Source organism: Antechinus flavipes, chromosome 1 (assembly GCF_016432865.1).
Source record: "Antechinus flavipes isolate AdamAnt ecotype Samford, QLD, Australia chromosome 1, AdamAnt_v2, whole genome shotgun sequence".
NCBI lineage: Eukaryota > Metazoa > Chordata > Mammalia > Dasyuromorphia > Dasyuridae > Antechinus > Antechinus flavipes.
Window position 1 is genome coordinate 669,200,018 of NC_067398.1, and position 24,557 is coordinate 669,224,574.

Consider the following 24,557-nt stretch of genomic DNA (forward strand, 5'->3'; position numbering starts at 1 on the left):
AAATGTCTGACCCTTTGGTTTGTACTTTCTCTGTTGAGGGTGGGGGAAAGTAAGTATTTATGTAGTGCCTACTGTGTGCCAGACACTGTACTAAGTACTTTTTAGAAATGCTATCTGGTTTGGGCTTTACAACAACTCTGGGAGGTAGGTGCTCTTAATCTTATTGTTAAGGACAGTTGAGGAAACTGAAGCAATTTTAAGTGACTTGCCAAGGATCACCCAACTAGTAAGTATTTGAATACAGATTTGGAATCAAGTTTTCCTGATTCCAGGTGAAGTTCTCTAAGCACAGCGTCCCCAGCTGCTTCTCTTTGGGGGCTTTCTAGTTAGTTTTGGGGTCTTGAGATTCAAATATTAATCTGGGGTCTGTGAATAGTAAGTAAGTTTACCTTCAAAGAAGGGGTGTGTGTGTGGGGGGAGGGGGGAATCAGTATTCACATCTGCAAATTATCTATAGCTAGTTTTTAGTTTTAGTCTATGTAACAAAAGAACAGACAGCTGCAAAATAACATACAACATTGTCATGGGTAAGCAACAAATTCTTAATTATATAACACAGGCTTTATTAAAATACTATATTAATTTTTGTTAATTATTTTTAATATTCTTTCCATGGTAGTCTATTAATATGGGAAAATTAGGCTCTTAGAAAATTGCTAAATATGTTTTTTATATTACCTTCATTTCCCAAAGTAGTTTCCTACTACAAAAGAGAAGCTATCCCTTAGAACAAAGGAGACATTTGTTTAGTAAAACTAACCAATACGTGAAAAAAGTTGGACTTGGTGTTGGAACTTTCTGCCCTCCTCTGATCTTTCCAGTCCCTCTCCCCTCCTTAGCCCAAGCTTAGTCCTGATCACAGCTTCAGTTTTGCTTGTATTGTTGTGCTCACCATTTGGTGTTTTCCTGGATCTTCTTACTGTATTCTGCCTCAGTTTATATAAGTTGGCCCAGGCTTCTCTGAAGCCCCCAAATTTCTCATATCCTACTGCACAGGAATGTTTCTTACCTTCCTGTACCAACACTGTTCTAGCCATTCTCTAGGCAGTGGGCATCTCCTTTGTTTAAGGTAAGTAGGTTTCATAGCATGTGTCACATGATCAAAGAGATTTGCTGTTCCCTTCCTCTCCTTATGCCTCATTCCAACATTTTTGTACATGATTTTTGAACCCACTTTTCTCCTCTCATACTTGGTAATGATTATCCAAAGGGGATTTGTTAGATGGTAGTTCATCCCCCGATGAAATGTAAGGTTTTTTTTCTTGTGAACTATAGCTGGGGCAAAGATTGTTTATTGTCACCTTCTGGTGGAAAAAAACAGATACACAGAATAGGATTAGATTAGGATTGCCATAGGACACAAAGCAAGAACAGAAGCTACATTTTTCTGTTGTTTTATGAGGCTTAAAATGAACCTTGTGAAATAGGTTGTACAAATTAGTGTTTATAGTGTCCTTTTACAGAGAAGGAAACTGAAGTTTAAAGAGAGACCCGCTGATTTGATCAGGGCCTAGCTGAGAATAGGCAATAGAGCTTAGTTCTTCCACCTCACAATCCTTGGTTGTAATAGCTCTGCAGAACACCACACAGCCCACTTGATTCCTATCAGTTACAATGTACTTAATAAAGTAAAAAAGTAGAACTTGGCTTATCTCCAGAGATTGGATACTCTGTCACAAATGCCATGAAGAGCATCCTGTTAGGGGGTCTCTTATTCAATGATTGCTCTCATCCTAAAAATTCAAAGCACTGGGAGACTGCAGTCCTTTAGAAAAAAGTAAGTTAGTTGTCCGTAGCTTAACAGAAGGGAACAGAATGGGGAATGCAGTCATTGCTACTCCATTGTTGGCCTAGAGAGTCACAGATCGTTGACTTGCAAGAAACTTAAGAGGCCTTCATCTAACTTATACCTGAATCTCTTCTGCCCCCACCATTTCCCCAACAAATAGTCATTTGGCTTTGTTACAGAGAAATTGCTTGGAGATTGTAGCTAAGATGGTTTGCTGAATGGAGACCAGCCACCCAGCTCCCACACAGCTATGTTAACAAATTACTAAAATTTGCACCAGACCAAAAAATAATCTAGAAATCCAATGAGAAAATATAATAAGTGGCTACTTCTACTCCAAACCTACACAGGAAGTCAGCCAGAATCAGCAAAGGCAGTAGCCTGCCAGCAGGAACAGAGATGGGCCAGAAATACCTGTAGCCTCTAAGGCTCTCTCTGGTGTTGGCAGGAGCAGAGACCTACTCTGAGGAAGCTCCAGAGGGTCGGAATCCTACGGGGGAACCCTGAATGCCTTGGGGAGCAGCCACAGCTCTGGAACTGGGGAATCTGGCTCTCCATTCTCGGATGCCTTAGAGCAGGTGGTCTTAAACTTTTTCTGCTCATGATACCTTTTTGCCTGAAAAATGTTTATGTGATCCAGGTATATAAGCATATAAAATTAAGTATACAAATCAGACATTTACTGATAATAATATATAATTTTGCAACCCCTTCATTCAATTACAAGACTCTATATGTACCATAGAGGGTCCTGCACACTCAATATTCTGATTCCCAGAGAGCCAAGGAGTCTTTCCTCATGAAGTAGAGCTCAACCTAGGACCCAAGTGACCCAGAGCAAGACCAAGAAGGACAGACTACCTCACCCAAAGCACAGCAGCTCTCTGCGCTCTTTATTTATTTAAAGGCAAAGGACATAAGATGAACATTCAGGTTTCATATACAACTTTTTGTGTTCTTTACCAATGGAAATGTCCATCTTTTTTGTGTATTTCCAAGTTCAAAATTTTAAAATAAATTTTTTGGAAAATAGGCTCAATGGCATAACCAGTAGGGCAGTGGGCATGAGAAAGAAATATCTGGGTTTAAATCCTGCCTCAAACACTCGACATGTGATTTCACTACTCTGGGCCTCCATTCCCCCTAGATAGGAATTAAGGTCCCTTTGAGCTCTAGATTCATCCTCTAGGAGGAGGAACTAGAAAGGCAGCCTGTTCCATTTGGGAATTGTTCTGAAGTCACCCAGAACTCTAAATCAGGAATAGCAAGAAGCACTTACTGAGCACCTGTTATGGTGCAAGCCGCTGCTAAGTGCTGATATAAAGAAAGGCAAAAGTCAATTCCTGCCCTTGGGCTTCTAGTTTAATGGTGGGAGATGGAATGTATGCAATCAACGTGACCAACATCTCCCTCACTGTGGACAGTATGTCAGCCTAAGGTAGTGTTGTTTTTCTTGGTTACCGTTATTATAGGCTTCAGTCTGAGCTTGTGGCCCTCTAACACCCCTAGATCTTTTTCAGATTCGCTGCTCCCTAGACTCACTTCCCAGCCTGTCTTTGTTGCATTGATTTACTTCTTCATACCCTGCTCCTTTAGGGCTACACCGGAATCCCGTGGCCACATGTAGCACATAGCCACCGACCTGGCTGAAGTCTAAGTAATTGCGCAGGCTCTTGTTATCCAGCATAGGATGGTTAGAATGATGTCTTATTCTTTGAGACATTAGGTGAGGAGCCTGGCTTAGAAGTGGTCTGGCTGCACTTGTTTAACAAAAATAATGCTTATTTTTGGTACAGCATAAAATTAACCATTATCTCCTGTAGAGAAGTGATTTTGCCATTGTCAGTCAATTAACTAGCATATATTAAGCACCTGCTGTATGCCAGCAACTCTGCTAATAAAGCAGGTTACTACCTACTTATATCTCCTCTTCCACTGAGACTGTCTGCCGTGTAATTCTTCCGTGGGGGCACACCCAAGTTCTGGTGACCCTCCTCGATCTCTTTGAACATGACGTGCTCAGCAGTGGCTCCTGGGCAATGTCCATCCTTGCTCTTCATGACTTCAGAGACGGCCCACCTTATTTCCTGATCTCTGCTGGCTCCTCTCCCCCTCACCCAAGGCCACTCCTCCACTGCCCCCTTGCTTCAGGGGGAAGCCTGGGTCATTCAGGTGCACCTCCCGCTCCCTTTGCAGCCAGCCATCACAGTAGCCCCTCGATCTTGCCCTGCCTCTGTGCTCCTCCGCTGCTCCCGGCTGGCTTTTTCAGTGGCCAGGAGCCTGCTCCGGGACGTGCGTCTCTCCTTACTCACTGCAGATTGCAGGCGCTTTCCCTTGTTTCTCTCCCGGCAGCTCTGGGCAGCCTTGTGCTCCCCAGGCCTCGCCCTTCCAGGCCGTTGGAGCCCTGGCCTCTTCTCTCACGCCCGAGAGCAGGGTCTGCGCGGGTCTTTGTCTCCCCCAGCACAAATGTAGCCATGATGACCTCCACTTGGCTGGCACTTGCAAAGCAGTGGACATAGATGATCTCATCTGACTGTTCGTTTTCTGCCTGAGACCCCACAGGCTGTGGCTCGCTCCCCGGCCCTGCTGGTGTCTGAGGCAGGAGCCACCCTCGGCTCCCTTGACTCCAGCCTCTGTCCCCTGGACCCCCTTCTGCCTCCTCTTGGTCCCAGCGCCTTGGGCAGTTGTGGGCACTTGAAACATTTAATAAATCCAATGTAATCCAATCCAAATTAAATCCAATAAAACCTCATAGTAGACATAGTCCAGGATGCGGATTTGGCATAAGGCTGCCTGTGAGGCCTGGAGAGATCTGGTTCTCAGCAGGACCAGAGTTAAAGGGGCCTTGTCCATTTGAGACTGCTGGCAAAGCGGGAGAAAGTGGCCGGTTTGGCTTGTGATGTCACCCGGAGCCAGGACAGAAGTGAAGGCCGGCCCGGGAGAGTCGGCGCCTCCGTCGGGTGACGGGCCGAGGGAGCCTCCCAGGAGGGGCTCATGCGGGAGCAGCCTGAGGCCGTGCTGGGGAGAGGGGCTCCGACCCATGGGTCTGACTGTCGGGCAGGCACTCCCAGCCTTGGCCCCACGGCCTGCAGCCCTGTTTTCTCAGGGTTCTGGGAGTGTTTTTTGTGACCACTAGAGGGCAGACGCTGCTCTGGGAATCCGGACCAGGTGCCCCGAGAGGGCTTCGTTTTAGCCAGTGGTTAGGGAGCACCTCCTCGCTGCGGGGCACCGGGGGGTGGGGGGCACGCGGGTAGGGGCAGTGGCCAGCATGCAGGTCCCAGGGATGCTCCGGCATTTGGGGGAGCATTGCGGGCATGGGAACCGGCCTGTTCATGCGTGGAAGCCGGAGGAGGCGGGGGCCGTTCTCTGGGCAGCTGCAGGTAGAGCAGCTTGGCTGAAGCTTGTGTGTGCATTGACCTCTGGGTGCTTTGTTGAAGCTGCCATTGCCTCTCCTGGTTTTGTTTGTTTGTTTTTCCCCCACTGGCTACAGGAGGAAGCACATTGATGAGAGTGCAGTTCCCAAAAGTCACAGTGGGTAAGCACGGCCCAGGGATTTGGGGAACATGTGACATGATCAAGTGCCAGCTTGGCAGGAGGGACAGGCAGAGGCTTCAGGGGCCCAGCAGTCTCACTGGCACCTGTACAGGCGGTCCCTCCACAGACCTTCCCACAAGGAGCATCCTGGGCAAGGGAACCGTCTCCCAAGGCAACCCATCCAGATGCCTTTGGCTCAGTCTCCTTGGTAGAGAGAAGACTTTTGGTTTTGCTCTTCAACTTATTTATTTGTTTTTGACGTTGTTGAGTTACAGATTTTCTCCCACCTCTTTCCCACCCATTGAGGAGGCAAGCAATATACATGTGAAATCGTGCAAAACATTTCCATACTGGCCAGAGTTACAGAGGGAGAGAGAGAAAATAAAACGAAAAAAATTATACTTCACTTTGTACTCAAGAGTTGATCAGTTCTTTATCTCTGGAAATAACATTTTTTATGATGAATCCTTTGGAATTATCTTGGAGTGTTGTATTGATCAGAATAGCAAAGTCTTTCATGATCATAGTTTCAATCTTGCTATTACTGTGCATAATGTTCACCTGCTTCTGTTCATCTCATTTTGTATTAATTGATAGAAGCCTTTCTAGGTTTTATTTTGTTTTTTTAAACTCATCCTACAAATTTCTTCTGTTACTTTTGGAGGGCAGTGAGGTTTTAGTGACTTGTCCACAGTCACAGATAGGAAGTGTCTGAGGCTGGATTTGAATTCATGTCCTCCTGACACCAGCACCTGCTCATCATTTTTTATAGCACAATAGTATTCCATTGCACTCATAACCACAACTTGTTTAGTCATTCCTTAGTTGGTGGGCATTCTCTGACAAGATTGAATTCATATCTTCCTGGGATGTCTTCCCATCCAGAAGCCCATTAGAACATCTGACTGTCGTGTCACTCTCAAAGGATAATTTCAAGAAAATCATAAAGGAGAGAAAAGGACCCACATGTGCACAGATGTTTATAGCAATTCTTTTTTGGTAGCAAAGAATTAGAAAATGAGTAGATGCCCATCAGTTGGGGAGTAGCTGAGCAAGTAGTAGTATATGAAGATATTTAATATTGCTCTATAAAAAATGATGAACAAGCTAATTTTAGAAAGGTCTGAAAAGAATTATATGAACTGATGCTGAGTGAAACAAGCAGAACCAGGAATACATTGTACACAATGACAGTAAGAATGTGCTTTGGTCAAGTATGAAAGATTTGGTTCTTCTCAGCATCCAAGGCAATCCCAATAAACTCTGGATAGAAAATGCTATTTGCATCTAGAAAGAGAATTATGGAGACTGAATATAAATCAATACATGCTATGTTCATTTCTTTTTTCTTTTTTTTTCTTTCTCCCATGGTTTTTCCCTTTTGTTCTCGATTTTTCTCTCCCAATATGATTCATAAAGCAATTTATATCAAAAATAAAAGAGAAAACACTCTCAAAGCATAATTTGACTTTTCCTGTCAGTCCTATACCATTTTATTATGAGCAAGGCATGCTGGGCATGTAAGAAGGAGTCAAACTGGTCTGGGCTCTCCAGAAGCTTGCTGGTGAGTTTGGAGAGAGAGGGCACCATCAGCCCAAGGAATGCTTGCCAAGAGGAGAGAGACTAGCCAGATTGTGTGCTCAGGTTTGCTCTGATGATAACTGCCATTTCTGTACCAAGGCGTATCTTTTGAAAGGAGGCAACAGAGTGGTTGACTTTATTTCAAGATGAAGGCAGGCAGGATGGGTTCACCTCCTACTCTGGGGATATGCCCCTCCTGAGATCCAGGATAGCTCTCCTGACTCTGCTTCCCATGTCTTTCTGTGGGGCTCACCACCCAGGACACTACGAAAGGCTAAAAGCAGTCCCTGCCTTCCAGTAGCTCACATTCTACTGGGACATTGCAGAATTAAGGCTGACAATGTGCGTTCTCTATCACGGTCTCAGAGGATGGATTTTGTAGGTTCAGTTGTCCCCATTTATGAAGGGAAAAGAGCTTTCATGAAACCAAGTGACTCTCCACCAGCTACCAGCAGCCTGCCTCTTCCCGCTGTGCTCTCCGGCACAGATCTCCATCCCTCAGTGATCCTCAGTCTCACTTGTCTCCTTCCCAGGTTTCCACAGGGAACCTCCTGGCCATCCTGAACCGCCACTACCAAGACCTCTCCTGCCTGGCGTTCACGGACGACAGCAGTCACTTCCTCTCGGGTGGCAAAGACTGCCTGGTCTTGGTGTGGAGCCTCCACAGGTGAGGAGAGCCCTGGTCCTGCCATTGTCTTGGGCATTCTGAGCCAGATGGGAGTTGGCAGCTCATTCCTCAAGGTTGATTTCCTCTTTCTTTTTCTCTCCATTCCCCTAGTGTGTTGCAGGTAGAACAATCTAAAATGCCCGATCCCCGCCATGTGTGGTCTCAACATACACTTCCCATCACAGACCTGCACTGTGGTTTTGGGGGGCCCTTGGCCCGAGTCGTCACTGCCTCCTTGGACCAGACGGTGAAGGTAAGACTGGCAAGGGCCCTTGCTGGAATCCCTGTTCTCTCGGAGCCCTGACTGACTGTCGGTGACCACTGGCTAGTCAGGCTGAGATCTCCGAAGAGTTAAAGTCTTTCTGGGTCTAGTCCCAGGAGATGTCTTTTGCTTTTGCAGTCAGTTCAGGTTTGAGCTTTTGTTTTTAAGAGATGGCATCTTGCCAGTAGCAGCAAGCTTCTCACCCCTGTCTCTTAAGAGCTGTGAAGCCTTCAGAGATTTCCTAATCCCCCTTATAGGTTTATAGCTTCTCCTTGTCCAGAGGCGAGCTGCATTATTAACACGTCTGAACTTCTTCCTGCTTGGGAATACCCACTCGTCCCTCTGCCCTTGCATCTCACAGAGATGATCTGGCCCCTTATCCAGAACAGCTTCCCAGAGATTTGAGTCTTAGTTTGTACAAGGTGATAGGCAAGAGGGCGAAATGTCTGCTTTCAGTTGTCTGGTGGGATCTGAGGCAGAGCTTAGAAATGGGCTTAAAGGGAAGGAATGGGCCTTGAGTAACTCGGCCTGGGAGGCGTTTGGTCAGGTGCCAGCTGGCACGATTCCCTGGTTCCCTGCCTCCTCCCCTTTTGATGGTTGGCTGTTATTAATCTTCCCTTTCTCTCTCAACCTAGATCTCTTGCTTTGTCAGCAGTTTTTTTGTTTAGAGTGGAAGTTCTGAGTGTCATGGGATCCGGAACTAGGAGGCACTCAGATGATTCCTTCTCCAACCCTATCATATTGCCAATTTGCAGAGGAGGAAACTGAGGCCCAACAGTTTGAACAAAGGCTCACAAATCAAATAACAAATTATTTAAAGAAAGAAATAGTACTTGGGCGATGCAAACTCAGAGCGCCACGGATACGGTGGCCTTTCAGTCCGCCTTCATCCCTGTCCTCTTTCTGAGAGCTACACAGGAGGGGAGAAGCCTGGCCCGGGTCCTGCCTGGGATGGAAGAGGACTCCTGCCCCTCCTAGCTTGTTTGTCCCTTGTGGCAATGGAATGGGAAGGGAAAACCTCGTGCGCTGCTCTTAATGTGTGGTGGGCACCTTTGGAGCTGGCCCATTGGCGTCAGGAGCTGGGTGTGAGTCCTGAGTCTGCTGCTTTACTGCCCACCTGACCCTGAGTAAGTCCCTGCCATCCGTGGGGTTGGATTAGACAGTATATTCAAGTCTCCTTCCAGTTCTCGGTCTCAGGACACCGGATAGTTTAGTGTCTGCTCTTAGCCTGCACATCAGCTGCGCGGCTACATGGTCTTGTCCTCCGTCTGTCTCCCCCAGCTGTGGGAGATCTCTTCCGGGGAACTGCTTCTCTCGGTTCTCTTTGACATGGCCATCCTGTCTGTGACTATGGACTTGGCTGAATACCATCTGTTCTGCGGGGGCAGCGACGGGTCTGTGTTCCAGGTTGACCTTTTCTCTTGGGTGAGTATTTGGGGGAAGAAGCCACCAGGCCTGCAGTCCCCTCCTGCTCCTAGAATTATGTGGGCTTGGGACTCATCTTGGCTGATCTCCCCAGGGGTTTTTTCCTGGCTGCACACATCACCCCCACCTCCCCCCCTACACACACATACACATCACCCTCTCCTCCCCCCATACACACACACACATCACCTCCCTCCTCCCCCCATACACACACACATCACCCCCTCCTCCCCCCATACACACACCACCCCCTCCTCTTCTCCCCTCCCCTCCCCCCCATATACACACATGCCCCACTTGGTGCAGCCAAGTCAAAATTCACTGGCCCATTTCCCTTCTGACCAGAGCTCACAACATCACATCAATGTTGCCCAAGGAGCAGCAGTAAGGAGACCTCTGCGGTCTCCATCTTCCCTGGTATGGTGTACAATGAAAACCATGTTTGGCTTAGAGTCAGAAAGACCTGGCTTTAAAACTTGACCCTGACTCTTAGCATTGGCAAGTTGTGTAACTTCTCTTGCCTCTGTTTGCTCATCTGTACAGTGGGTTTAACATTACCTGTAGCACTTGCCTCCTAGGCTGTTGTGAGGCTTCTAAGGGCCAGTCATGGATGGAGTGTCCTTTGCAAACTTTAAGGAGCTCTCTAAATTCCTGTTATACAGATAGTTCTCTGTGACCTGGGCCCCTCCTGTACCTCATCCTATTCCCTTTCCTTCTTGCTTGACCCCTGTAGCCTGGGCAGAGAGAGAAGACCTTCCGCACTGAACAGGAGAATGGAAAGTTATTCAAAGGACACCGGTGAGGGGGCTGACGCAGGGGAGGTGGCTTCCATATGCTCATGCATAAAGTCATGGGCAGTAGGCTGGGTGAAGGGGAGGGCAGGGGCTTCTCCTTTGCCACTCACCGTGTCTGTCATTCATCCTGTTTCCTCAGAACAAAGATACAGTTCTCTGTCCTTCTGTCCCTCTGTCCCTAGGAACCAGGTAACATGTCTCTCGGTGTCAGCAGATGGCAGCTTGTTGCTGTCAGGTTCCCATGATGAAACAGTGAGGCTGTGGGATATCCAGAGCAAGCAGTGCATTCGGACCGTGAGCCACAAAGGTAAGGCGGAGGGGGGAAGGAGGGGGGGAGTCCTGACCACAGGACAGAGCTCGTAGCACTCCCTGCCCACCTTCCAGGGGCACAGACACAGCCAAGGAGTGGTTGGAGCTGAGCCTTTACCTGGGGTCCTGGGATGGGGAGCCAGCTTCCTTGTAAGCTAAGAAGTTGTTTTCTCAGCATTCTCAAACAGACGTTTTCTGTTTCTGTGCGTGAAACCTAGTGCAGAAAGAAGAACCAGGCTTATTTTTTTACATAAGTTTTTAATGATGTCTTCTATTTGTCATCATAACTATCCCATGTGCCCCTCCCCTGCTTCCCAGAGAGCCCTCCCATAGAACAAAAAGTATTTTTGAGAGAGAAAAAAATCGTCTGGCACAGTTGGACAATACATTAAAAAAATCTGAAAATCATGTGCAGTTGTACCCTGTGAACCTCCCACCTCCACAGAGGGGCAGTTTGGAGGCATCCTCTATTCTCCCTTCATTCAAGTTCTGTAACTTTGTTAATTCAGCTTTGTTTCAGTTGTTCCTTTCACTTCTATTGTTGTAGTCTCTGTGTAGGTTGTTTCTTGGCTTTCCTTATTTCACACTGCATCGGTTCATAGAGATCCTTCCGTGCTCTTCTGTTCCTCACTTCTCAGCACAGTAACATCACCTTGCATTCATGTACCACGTAGCCATTCCCCATTGATGGCATCGCTTTGCTTCCAATTCTTTGTTATCCCAAAAAGTGCTGCTGCTAATAATATTGGTGCACATGGTAACTTTCTTCTTACCGATGGCTTCCTTAGGGACAGGAGCCCAGTAACAGACTCTGTGGTTCACAGATAAGGACATATTAGTTGCTTCATTTGCCTAATTCCACATTGGTTTTTGTGCCACTTCACAGCTCCACCAACAATGTATTAGTGTGCCTATCCTTCCATGACTCTTCCCACATAAACTATCACTACAGGTTTACACTTCTGTTTAAAAATTTTTTTCCAGACTAAACATTTCAAAACCCCTTTGTTAATTATTATTATTTTGTGATTTAGGAATCGCACTACACAAGTGTAGGGAATTTTCTTGCCCCTCACTCTGCTCATTCTACCCCAAACTGCTACATGGCAGGTTTTTCTAATTTATATTTTACTTTTTTGAACTTTCTTGTACCCCTTGAAAAAACTAAACGCCTGACAAATAGTAGATGAAAGAGATGCACCTTCCTCCCTTCATTGGAGCAGTGTGCAGAACATGGCTGTTCTTGCCAACTCAGTTAACACAGTGCTTAGTTCTGCCAAACTATTTTTTGTTTCATTGGTTTTATTTTTGTTGAGAGGGTTTGCTGGGTGAGGGCAGGGGGATTTGGGGAAAGGGAAGTATGTGAAAGCATAGGGTCTCTTGTTTTTAAAGAAAGACTTGGGCCTCAAAGGCCCTGGAAACCAGAGTTGGCTCCTGCAGCTCTGGGGCCTGGTTGGGTCTGTCTGTTCAGGAAGTTTGCCTGCGTCTCTTGTGTTCCTGTTCCTGTATAGCCTGAGGTGTGACCTGTCCAGGCCCAGGAGAGTCCCAAAGGGCTCTCCCTTCCCCCTGTCTGGAAGCTCCCTCTTCCTTCCTCCATGGACACAGCTTTAGACTCTCTGCCTTTTGTTCCCCCTGGGTTTTATGCTGCAGGTGACAGAGCTTCCTTCTCTGCTTACCACACAGCTCTGAGCAGGACCGGGGCTTAGGACGTGGCCTCCAAGTGTACCCCAGGAGGCACAGAGTGGAGGTGTGTCCATTGTCTGCAGCCTTGGAGTGGGGACTTAGAGCTGCAGGGGGATCTGAGCTGGGTTTATGCCTCCCTAGTGTCACACTCTCCCATCCATCCCAGGGAATAGGAGGGTTCCTCTTGGCGTTGGGAGACTGCCCTCCACTCACCCAGGCTTCAGCAGCCATTTACTTACGGGATTTATTGGGCTCATTTCCTCTCCTAAGACCCCAAAGAGCTCTTGGCTGATTGCCTTTTTGTAACGCTGCCTGACCTGTGAGTGATCTCCAAAGAGAAGGATGAGTGGAGGCGGGAGCATCAATTCCCAATGGCAGAGCCCTTAGACTCACCTTCTTCCACTGCCTGGAAGGCTCAGGCATTCCTTAACGTGTAGATTCCCGCCATTGCTGCTTTATGTCCTGGGCCCCTGCAGAAGAATCACGTTTGTAAATGCAGAGAATGAAATAGAGAAAGTTACAGAGGAAAGTTCTCAGAGACCTCCAGGGTCCCCTAAGTCGAGATTGATGATGTGCTTAGAGAGGCACTGGGCCCCCAATTGCAGCCCCCTTCAGCCAGGTGGGGAGAGCTTCTTGGGACCTGTCCAGGCCTCCCTGCAGGCAGTCTGGGAAACCCTCCTGCATCTGGCTGGCTACCCTCTGGTGCAGCTTTGGCAGTGGGGAGGAAGGGCTCAGGTCATTGGGAGTGTTGACTGGCTAAGCCACACCCCAAATGTCCCGGTGACTCACTGTCCCTGATGTCCTCAGCCTGTCTGGGCCCCAGGACCTTATGCAGGTGAAGAAGCCCCATCCTGGAACTTGGGGCTCCTGGGAGCCCCCACGGCCTGTTTTCTCCTTTTGGCTTCCTCTCCCAGTTGGGCTTTTCCTTTTCTTTTCATAGCAGAATTTCCTCTAATACAGCATGTGATTCATGGTGTGACTGGGCATCGGTTATCTGTGGGACTGTCCTCATCTTTAAAATAAGGAGACCAGACTGAGCATCTCTGAGGCCCCTTGAGGCTGCAAGGTTGGCAGCCAGTGGGGGTGGGGCCCACTCAGCCCAGGCTGAGAAAGCAGAAAAGGCCCAGGCTGGGTGCTGTGGGCCAGGCCCGGGAAGGCCCTCTGCCCGTCCAGCCTCCCTCCCCCACCTAAAAGGGAAAAGGCTGAGGTGGCTGCTACAGGGTGCTGTTTCAGGAGCATGTTCGGTTCTGGGCCGGGCACCAGTGGGAATAGCTCTGGTCCATGTCAGGCTGCGCAGCCTAAGGTGACGGGCCTGGTTTCCCTTCGATTGCCGAGTCCTCGAGCCTGTGTTTGAGGATGTGTCGTGGTGCTCCTCTAGGTCCTGTCACCAATGCCTTCATCGTGTTAGCCCCTGCCAGCATGTTCAACCCAGACTGCAAGCCCACCATGCCCCTGCCCAAGTTCAGCAAGAACCTTCTGGGAACAGAGAGCAGTGAAGGATCGGGGAATGAGGCAGTGATGCTGCGCCTGGGCATGCATCGGCAGGTATGGAGGTCTGCAACCCATGGGCCTGGGGAGGATTGGGACCACCTGGCTGATCCTCTGTGTTCTCATCTGTGGTGGTGGGGAGAAAAGTGGGCCTTGAAGGGCTCATAAAGCATCTATTGGGCTGCAGCCTGGGCTCTCTAGAGCCTGGCAGTCCCTTTTCCTACTGGAACTGGCCCAAAAAAGCCAACCTGGTTCTTGGAGACAAAGCCTGGGCTGTTTGCAGCCACAGAGGAACCCACATAGGATGTCCAACAAACTTGCAGAGGCCACAGTTGCTTGGCCTTAGACCACAGGAGTTTTACCCTAAGGCTTTATTTCTCTGGCCTACATTGGCTGGCACAGCTTTACACGGTCCTGAGGCCTAAAGGGCTCAGAGAGCAGCTGGGCTGACTCCTGGCCAGAAAAGGAGCCCCCTCTGCTCTGCCCTGCCCTGCCCTGGGCATGTAGCAGATGCCTCATAAATGCTTGTTGATGATCATCCAGCTTGTAGGTTGAGCAACAACAATAGTCACCTTCTAGCTGGCACTCTTATTGCCCTGTAACCTCCAGATCTAATCTATTTTTCACTTGGTGGTTCTTTAGATACAGAAAAACACTCCAATGTCCTTCCTTGTTCTTTAAGGTAAACATCCTCCCTTCCTTAAACTACTTCTTATATGATGTGGTCCCCTAACTGTCCCAATCACCTTTATCTGGAAGAATTCTAGCTTATCGTTGTCCTTCCTAAAATGGGATACCTAGAGTGTGTTACTCCAGATGAGATCTTAATGACATCAAAAATCCTGTGGGGTCTTTTTTGTCTACCACATCACCCAATGACTGTCTACATTTATATATCACTAAGACTTCTGGATCTTTTTCTTAAGAGCTATTGTGTGACCTCAGCTCAGCCATTTAGTACTTGTGGGGCTGCTTTATTTAACCTGGAAGTAGGATCTTCCATTTGTCCCTGATAAGTTTTATCTTACAGATTCAGTCCATCATTCTAGTCTGTCCAGATATTTTTGGATCCTGGCCCTATTAGCTAAGTCATCTGCCTTGCTCCAGGTCATTACCAGAAAGGGCAAGCAGCCCAGGCTCTGAGCATCTCCCTTGGGAATGCACTTAGACCTTTCTTTCTTCTAGTTTCAGGGTTAATGTTTCTGTTCTCTTATAATCAGGGGCTGACCACTAAAGTGTCCCAGGAACATGTCTCCCTCCCAAGTTCTCCCTGGCCTCAGCCTAAATTCCATTTTTTTTGTACTTGAAAGCTGATGTTTGTGTCTGCCCTTGTCTGCTTAGAGAGTTGGGCCAGACCCATACCAGCTGGGTCTGATTTATCCCATTTATCCTAGTCTGCTTCTTGGTTCTGCCCCCTTGTCAGAGTTCAGGTGTGCTCATGGCTAATAGATCCAGACCAGGGGAAGGTTCATGCTGATGTTTGGGAAACAGGGATACTTCGGGGTGATGGGTAGAGTCTAGGCTGGGGGTCAGGAAGACTGTGATTTGAATTTTGTTCCAGTATGATACCTAAGCCTCCTGTGCACCTCCTACAGTTCCCTGGGAGGGTTAGGACCTGTCTTGACAAAGGGAATTCCCGCACTGGGAGCTCTTTCTGGATTTACATGGGATCTTAGCTGGCATGACCTCATCCAGCCCTTTCAATTGCTTAGGTGCTCAGGGTCACCCAGGGCTCAGGGCATGTGATGACAGTCACTAGGATATACCGTATACCAGTGCGGATCATAAAATCATGGATTCAGTGGCCATCTGGTCATTGGGCCCAGAAAAGGCAGTGGTTTCCCAGGCTCACCTTGGGTCCTATAAGAACCAGGAGGCAAGTGTCTGATATCAAACCCCCCTATTTACCTTTTTCCTCATTCCATTTGAAGAGAGCAGCCCCCCTTTAAGAATCAGACTGGTTTTGTGAATTGCTGTAGAACTGGGGAAAAAATCCATCCCTCTCTCTGGGGCTGGCCTCCTTGCTCATCCAACAGACGTGCTACTCAGCCCATGCTTAGCCTTTCCAGATGGGCAGAGCCTGTCCAAGCTTATGCTTCTCTGACATCATCCTAGAGAAACCACCTGGGACCCCCTCCATGCTCCAAAAGGCCCTGGAGGAGAAGGTAGGGGCAGAGTGTATGGTGGTGATTATATGTGGCTCATCCCTCCAATTCTTCCTAAAGATTTTTCTATGCTAGCCATTGTCTGCTGTAGGAGGGGAAGGTTTCTGGGAGACAGATAAAGCTAAAATTGATGTAATTGAATGCTTACTTGGGTGTCATAGACCTCAATGCCTCATTTAATCCTAGGGAAGACGGGTTTCAGCACCTGGCCCTGCAGGGCCTTTACTAGAGTACTTTAACTTTACCTTGCATGTACTTCTGTACTCTGTTAGCTGCCTAGGGATTCCTTAAAAGTTTTTCACAGAACCTTTTTTAAGCATTTTTCAATTAACTGGTTATTTCTAAAGGTGATAACTTTTACACGGGTTTGGGTGGTGTTATTGTGGAGGAGAGATGGCATTAGCCCTGTCGTCCCTCCTGGCCGTTGGAAAGGAGCTAGCTCAGCCTCTGGCCGTTGTCATTGGAAGTTGGGATGGGAAAGGGCTGTGGGATCAGCAGCTCAGCTCAGTGAATAATGCAGGAGCAGAGGGAGAGAGACTGGTCCATGCAGGCTATCTGCCCCTGGGAATGGTGGTAGAAGAACTGGGTCCACATTTTACCTGTTATACTGCTGGGTGTCTAACTGTAGGCAACGCCATCCCCCCTGAGCCTGTTAATCCCTCCTATAACTTGGGGATAATCATGTGTAGAGATCTTAAATTATTGGGTTTTGAGAGGCTCAGATGAGAATGGGATTAAAGTGCTCTGCAAATGTAAAAGCTTTCAGGGATTAAATAACTTTCCTCCCTTTTTTGAGGCAGTTGGGGTTAAGTGACAGCTCAGGGTCACACAGCTAGGAAGTATCAAGTCTGGGATCAGACTTGAACTCAGGTCCTCTTGGTTCCAGGGCTGGTGCTCTATCCATGGTGCCACCTGGTTGACCCTAAATAAATGTCATTTTAGAAGGAATGTTTTATATTGGAAACAGATTAGCCTTGGACGGGCATCCCCAGGTTCCATCTATCATGTACTTGTTACATGGACATAGGCAAATCTCCTAGTCTTTCTGATACTTCCTACCCCATAACTCTTAAAGACAACATATTAAATTTGAGTCACTGGTAGCATTGATGACTAGAGTATCCATGCCGAGAGTTCCTTACATGGATGACATCTCTAGTATAGCTTCCATTCATTCTCTGCTGCCCCTCCAGAAGGAAAAAAAATTTGGTTTATTAATTGTTCCTCCAGATTTCTCAGATTTTACTTTTAAAAAATCATAGAAATTTAGTGCTACAAGAAATTTGAGTCATACCTCTAGTCCAGCCCTCTTCATTGGACTGATGGAGAAACTGAGACCCATCCATCCCTCCTCCCATTCCTCTCAGCCATGCTATCACCTGGCCTTCCTTGAACTTCTCCCATCCTTGGAACCGCTGTCAAGGTGGCTCTAGAATGCCAAGGGCATGGGCACCTTGCCATTGAGGGCTCTAATGATTATGCAACTGCCCTGCTCCCTTTCTTTTTGAATTAGTTTTTGCCTTCAGGTGTTTCCTGTTGGCTTTAAGTCCAGACTCCTGAGCCTGGTGTTCAAGGCCTTCTGTTCCCAGTCTCCCTTCCTAGCCGATTTTCCTATTGGTTGCACCCTGGGAGCTCTGTTACATCCAAAATGCCTGTCCTTGAAGTATACTTTCCACTGTTCTGTCTTCACTGTGGCCATGTAAGTCTGCCTTCCTGATAGTGGCCTTCTTCCCCATCCCGACTTCCACACTTGCCCATTCTTCCAAGCCTGGAGCAGCTTCCCCGACCCCAAGAGTCTCTTCTTCCCAGGCCAGTGACTGTCTGAGCAGCCTCGGTATGTCCTTTGGCAGCCTGGGGAAGTCTTGAGACCCCTTTTCAGAACGATCTCTTAAAGAGCATCAAATCCCTTACAAAATGGATTACAAAGTGGAAAGGCTGCAATCAGCATATTTGAAAAAGTTTATGAAGCCCAGGCTAATCCTGGTAGTATTTAAAGCCACAAAAAACCTTGATCAGCTGCAATAGAGGAGGCTCATTGGACAGATAGGGAAACTGAGGCAGCAGGCTGCTACAGAGAGAAATTCTGTCACAGGATCGCGGGGGTCCCCTTGAGCAGGTCACTGAAAGGGGGGTACTTGATCTCTAGGATCCCTTGGAATTGACTTGCCCAAAGTCATATAGTGGTATATATTCCTCATTGTGGCCTTTGGTCTCCTTAATAGCTATTGTCCATCCTCCAGTCAATGACTGTGGTTGACATCGCAGACTTTTTCCCGTGGCCCCTGTGCGTACCCCATCTCCCCATCTTGTGCCTTTTGCCCCTTCTCAGAGCTGGAATGCTCTGCCTCCTGGCAGTCTTCTCTGACTTCCCTCAGGTGCCAGCTAAGATGTCACAGCAGGCATTTCTCTTATTGCACGTGCTGTCTCCTGAGATTTCCACCCTCGCCCCACTGCCCAGTGTATATGGGTAGAGCTGTTTGCACATTGTATCCCCCGGTCCATCAGGAGCTCCTTGAGGACAGAGGCTCTGGTTTTTGCCTTTCATTGGATCTGCCCAATGCTTGGCACAGAGCGAGCGGTGATGAAATGCCCCTGTCAGCCTGACTGACTTTGGTTAATGTCACATGGCATGTTAAGGGAACTGGAGCCCTGTAGGGAGTGAGAGCCTTGGACCCTATTCTATCCATCATTCTGTCTGCGGTGGTGAAAAGAGCACAGGGAATCCATAGTAACTCAGGCAAGTCCCTTCTTTGTGTGCCTCAGCTCCCCTCTCTAAAATAAGGCTGGAGAGGGGGGGAAGGGGGAGGAGGGAGATTCGCTTTATGATTCTACTTGTCAGAGTAGTCCCAGCGCTGGGGGCTCAGTTTGCCATTCTTGTCAGGTGCTCCCTGGCTTTCCAGAGAGCAGTCAGAGCTGCCAGGTCTGATGGATTAACTCTGCCCAGAGGATGCCTCTGCAGAGAGTGGCCTTCCCAAGCTTAATGAAAGGCAGAACTTTCAGACAGCCCTGAGCCAAGAAACAAATTTCTTTCTGCAAGCATCAAAGAACGCAGCCCATCCATCTCTTTCTGGGATTACCTACCGTCTAGGACAGTGGCCTAGAGACAGGAGAGGCCTTCCCTGGAGGGATTCACTTCCCCCCATCTCTGTTCTCCTGGGGATCATCTTCTCTGTTGTAGAACAGCCACATGGCTTAGCTACATCCTATCTAGTTTGTGGTATTAAAATCTTGAATCAGTCATTGTTTTTACCCTTCCCCTGCCCTTTTCTTACATAGAATTGTAGGCTATCACACCTCGGGGGGACCCTTTGAACCCATGATGTCAGGGCTGGGAGGGTCTTATGAGGCTTTCCAAGGTAAGGGCCTTTATCGAATCTAATTCTTACCTTTTTTTGAGGGAATAGGCCCAGAAAAGAACAGAACTTGCTATCATGTGATTAGTAAGGTTAGATGCACAAGCCAAGAGTCTTGGCTCAGTCCTCTGTAGGTCAAATTTATGATTGAGGGCACAGGATCCAGCACATAGGAATCAAGTTGCCCCTAAATGGGCTTAGGGGCAGATCCCAGGAGATCTGGTTCCTGATCCTTCCTCTTTCTTCCATGTGGAATAGTGTGACTTCTGAAAAGAGGAAAAGCTAAGGTTGAAAACTTTGGAAACTTTTTCAGTAAAAGTATCAGTCCCTGATTAGAGTGGGACATGGGGTTACTATTCAAACCCTATTGTGCTGAAATGACATTAATAAGGGTATAATTAATTGGAGAGAAAACCCTAACTTTCTACTTCTCTCAGGAATCTGAGAAGAGTTATTTGGAGAGAGCCGAGACGCTGCATTCTGTGATGTGTACTACATTGGATAAGGTAAGAATGTCTGGCGGGCCGGAGCTCCCCAGCCCTCCCTCCCAGGGAGCCGATATTGCCAGCTCTCCCTGGGACAGGACCATGGTTCTCTGCTAGGGAAAGCCGGGCAGAGAAGAGACAGTTCAGGTCACTGCCGCAATCCAAAGCGCTTGGTGCTAAGACCCAGTCAAAGCAGGAATCCCTTCTGCCTTCTCCCTCTGCTTAGAAGCAGCTGGTGATGGTGAACTCTGCACTTAACCAATTAGTTTCTCAAACAATTCAAATTTTTCCTTGTGTTCTCTCAAAATTGGCCTCTGGAGCTTCTGCCCAGTGGTCTGAGCCATCGGTGGTCTACACCAGATCTGCGTGGCAAGGAAAGCAGCTGGCTACTTTCATCCTCCAGAGTCAGTTGGGGGCCAGGTGGCTGTGGCCTATCAAAGATCGGTGACAATGTCCTGTGGGCACCCGTCCCCTCATGCCCTGGAAGACCTCCGCAGCTGCTCCTCACAAGTGTCCAGGCCAGGATTTGTCTGGGGCCCCTTTTCAGGGCCTTCCCCGCTTGGGAGTGCTTCTGGGAATCTGTGCTTCACTGGGGGGACCTCAGGCCCCTCTGCCCCCAGGCTTCCCTCCCAGTGGGCCCAGGGAGCTTAGTCTTAGGGACTGAGCCACCCACAGCCTGCCTTTGCTCATGCTGTATCTCCTCTTCCCCCAGAACTCCCTGGGAGACCAGGAGCAACTGAAAATCCGTGTGACCGAACTGGAGGAAGAGGTGAACGCCTTGCGGAAAATCAACAAGGACCTCTTTGACTTCTCCAGCCACATCATCACCAAGCCGCCCAAATGATTCCCAGCTCCCCCCGCCTGGCCCGCTGCCCAGAAGCCAGCGGCCACACGGCCCCCGGACCTGCATGGAGCCGATGCCCGCAGCCCGAGGGCCTCCTGACCGTCACGAGGGCTTGGGGCAGGGCGTTTGCTTGTGGCCACATCCTATGGTTTGGGACCAGATTCTGAATGCATGGCCTTCGTGTGACAGCCTGGGCTGTGGGCAGGTGGGCACGCAGCAGCCAACGCACTTGTGGTGAGAGTCTGCCCCAGCGCTGACTCTACAGAATGCCCGGGGTGGAGAGAGGGGCCGGGCGCCCTGTCACTGCAAGGTCTCCTGGGGCCGCTGGGAACCCAGCTGCAATGGCACCAACTGACCAAGGGCCTCTTTATATTTTTAGTCCATGAGATCCTGGATTTTGATAAAAGGGCTTTTTTTGGGCCTTCATTTTCTCTCTTCCCTTCTCTCAGGTGAAGGCCCTAGCTCCCTTCATTCACTCCCCCAGTCAGTATACTTGTTACCCCGTAGCCCAAGGAGGAGCATTCCTCATGAAATAACTGCCAACCTTCTCCCTCCCTTCTTCCCCATCTTTAATATTGGGGCAAAGCAATAGTCAAGCTGGGAGGCTCAGGCTCACCTCCTCAGTGTGACCGAGTGGGAAGGTCCGTGTGGTGGGCTTCGGGGAGCCCTACTTGGTCTCCATGTAGGTCGTCTGGGACCCTGCCAGACCTGTTTTGTTTTTGTTTTTCCCTGGAGACTTGGTGTTCTTTGTCTCAGGAAACATCTTTCTATATATACATAGTTAGATAGATATAGATGTAAGTCTGTATCTACCTATCTAGCTATGTATATATAGTTGGGGTTTTTTATTGGTTGTTTTTTAAAACAAAAAAAAGTCAAAAACCTGCGTGGATATTTTATTCTTCCTAGCCTTGATATGTGGGCTTTTTCCCCATTCCCTGTCTTTGCTAAATCTTCCCAATTGATCTGAACAAGCACATGACCCTTTGGTGAGCTGCTTTCCCCTCAGCCTAGCTCTTACCTAAGGCAGTTTCCAAACACCTCGTTTATAAACCACCCATAATCCTTGGCAGATCTGGCCTGGTTCACATGATTTTTAATTCTGTAGGTCTGCTAAAAAAACCTATGGACTTAAGAAACTGATGATCCCTCTTTTCCTTCTGCTTTCCCTCATCCTGTCAGCCCCCGGCTCCAGCTCATTACAGAGCATTCTTCTGTTGGAGCTGGAGAAGGTCAAGCATTCAAATTGTTTTAGTGGCTCAAAGTCATTTTCACTGCCTCCTCATCCTTACAGGATGGCCCAGTGAGGCAAGGAGGACAAGATAGGATTTAGGTTGGCAAACCCAGATCAAGTGGACTGACTCCTTGATATCTTCTCCAAGCAGAGAAGGGAGGGTTAAATAGCCTGCTAGCCATCTCACAAGATAGGGACATGCTGGAAGACGGGGAGAGGGTTTGAGACCATGTCTCAGGAGCTCGGTTTGACAGGAAGAGGAATCTCAGGAGGAATAGGATAGGCCTGTCATGTGGAGGAGGGAAGGGAAGGGAAGTGGGCTATGCCGAGAGGTAATGACGGCCCCTTCTCTGGTGCTTGCCAAGTGGAGGTGGGCAAGTGGCACAGAGGGCATTTGTGCCCCCTTGTTACTGGAGGGTTGTGTGAATTCTTCTAGGGGCGTTACATGAGCCATCCATCAGCCAGACCCCATAGGATTGCCAGGATGACCAATGAATGAATGGCCCCGTGAAGGTGTTTTGCTTTTTTTAACCACAGCAACTCGCAGGTTCTGCCTGCTAAGACCTGGAAATCTCAGGAATAGCCTCTCCAAAGTATTTAACAATAGCTGGCATCTCCTGTAGGACTTTTAGGGTTTTTTATTGTTTCATCATTTTTAGTCATGTCAAACTCTTTGTGATTTGTCCTTAGGACTTTATTGGCAAGGGCACTGAACTGATCTGCCATTACCTTCTGAGGCAAACAGGGTAAAGTGACGGGCCCGAGTCACACAGCCAGATTGGAACCTGGGTCTTGGCTCCAAGCCCATACCTACTGTGCTATCTAACTGCCCAACTTGAACGCTTTATAAAGCTCTAAAGGTGCCATCTCTTTTATCTCAAGAGTCCTCTGAGGTAGATTGCTTTTATCCCATTTTACAGTTGAGAAAACAAGTAATTGGATTGCCCAGAGTCACACAGCTAGTATGTGTGAGAAACAGGATTTGAATTCAGGTCTTTCTGATTTCCAAGTCCAGCACTATTTATTACAGGATCCAGCTGGTCAAGTGGACAGAGCATTGGCTCTGGAATGAGTCTGAGTGGATTTAAAATCCTTCCTCTGAAATTTAGGATCTTTGAGCCTGAGCAGATCCCTTAATCATCTAAGATTTGGTTTCTTTCTGTGTGAACTAAGGAATCTGGACCAGATGGCCTCTGAGGTCCCTCCCAGTTCTATGCCAAGTGATCAAATGAGATAATGTTTACAGGCACTTGGCACAGTGCCCGCCACATAGGAGTTACTCAATAAAGATGGTTTTTCCTCCTAAATCTTTACAAATGAATGTGAAAATGGGTCTCATCAACCATATGCTCCCAAAGAAACTTCGTGCGGCAGAATTTCAAGCCCTTTTCCCACCCAATCCTGCTCATCTGGAGAGGTTTTGGCTGGTCAATGTCTCCTAAAATGTGACCCGGAGCTGTGTATGGATGTATCCTCCCCAGATAATGGCCTTGGCACAGGCACATGAGCAGTGAGGGAAAGGGGTCCCTGGGAATAGGAGGCAGGCTGACTGCTCATGGGGTCATGGGGAGGAGGTGGAGCAGACTGGCCCTAGGTCCCATAGGAGCTCAATCCAACTAAGATAACCTATAATTCAATGAGAATCCTTCTACCTTTGGAAGATTCCAGTAGAGGGAGCCCAATGCTGCTTGAATCTCTGTTAGATAATTAGTTACTCCTTTTATCAAACCTAAATTTGCTCCTTTCCCCTTTGTTCCAGCAGAATAAGTTTTAATTCCCCTCCCACATGATCACCCTTAAGATGCTTGAAGACAGCTATCCTTGAGTCTTCTCCAGCCTAAATAGGAAATTCCAATTCAGTTCATACACATGTATGAACTTCAGGCCCTTCACTGTCTTGGATGTCCCCCACCTTAATAGCCTTCCTTAGCTGGGACATTACAGGTATTTGTGCCCTGAGACAAAGCTCTGATTACTCTGTCCTAGTTACTGTTCTCCAATCTTCAATGTAGTCCAAGGTCATATTAGCTTTTTGACTGCCTTCTCACACTGACTCATTGCCATGTCAACTTGATTTAACACTTGTGAAGGTGAATTTTGGAACCCAATTTGGAGTATTTATTAAATTTCATATATAGCACAATATTCAGACCAGTGTTCTTGCCTGCCAAGATCTTTAATCGTGAATGTCAGCTACCCCTCTCTGACTTGCCATGTATGCAGATTGGACGTGGGTGCCTTCTATGACTTCCCGAGGCATTGTGAATGTTAAGCATCACCAATACTTGAGGCACCCTACTAGAGATCTTCTGAGGTGACACTGAGTCATTAAATGAGTACCTTGTTACAACCAATCCAAATCCCATGAACTAAATTCCTAACTTGCACCTGTTTTTTCTCCAGACTTGTATGAGAGATTTTGTTACTAAAATCCAGGTGATCTATTGTCTACTACTGCACTCCCCTGATTAAGCCTAGTAATCCTGTCCAAAAGAGAAATAAGATTAGTCTGACATGACCTGCTTGACAGAATCATACTGGATTTGTCTTTTTCTACCTTTTACTATTTCACATAAGATTTTTGCCAAGAATTAAAGTCAAGCTCACTGAATATTTTTCAGACTCCATTCTCTTGTCTCTTGAAAATCGGCCCAAAATTGGTTCCTTTGTTCATGGGGTTTTCTTGGCAAAGAATACTTGTTTTCCTTTTCTTGCATGTCCCCATTTTACAGATGAGGAACTAAGGCAATTAGGGTTTCAGTTGCCCAGGGTCACACAGTAAGTGTTCACGGCCAGGTTTGAACTTGGAAGTATCTAATTTTAAGCCCATCTCGCTGTCCCTTAGTTCTTTGGAGTGGCTTCCATTCTCGTGAATTTTCAAAGAGCAAATGAAGGCAATTAGCTGAGCACCATAGCCAGATCCCTTAGCATTCTGGGAAGTCAT

At 47.9% G+C, this 24,557-nt stretch overlaps 1 protein-coding gene across 2 annotated transcripts in view; it reads left to right on the forward strand.

Annotated features, from left to right (window-relative positions):
- WDR18 (WD repeat domain 18) overlaps positions 1–24,224 on the forward strand; it is a 31,014-nt gene extending 6,790 nt beyond the window's left edge. Inside the window, exons 3-11 of one of the 2 annotated variants that reach the window (XM_051972134.1) lie at positions 7,438–7,571; positions 7,683–7,824; positions 9,115–9,258; positions 9,992–10,056; positions 10,235–10,359; positions 13,423–13,589; positions 19,488–19,556; positions 19,856–20,053; positions 20,248–24,224. In XM_051972134.1, coding sequence (XP_051828094.1) covers positions 7,438–7,571; positions 7,683–7,824; positions 9,115–9,258; positions 9,992–10,056; positions 10,235–10,359; positions 13,423–13,589; positions 19,488–19,556; positions 19,856–20,053; positions 20,248–20,379 — 1,176 coding nt within the window. In that variant the 3' untranslated portion in view covers positions 20,380–24,224. The remainder of the gene's footprint in view (positions 1–7,437; positions 7,572–7,682; positions 7,825–9,114; positions 9,259–9,991; positions 10,057–10,234; positions 10,360–13,422; positions 13,590–19,487; positions 19,557–19,855; positions 20,054–20,247) is intronic. The other variant, XM_051972135.1, reaches the window with a different exon arrangement.
- Positions 24,225–24,557: the final 333 nt, after the last annotated feature.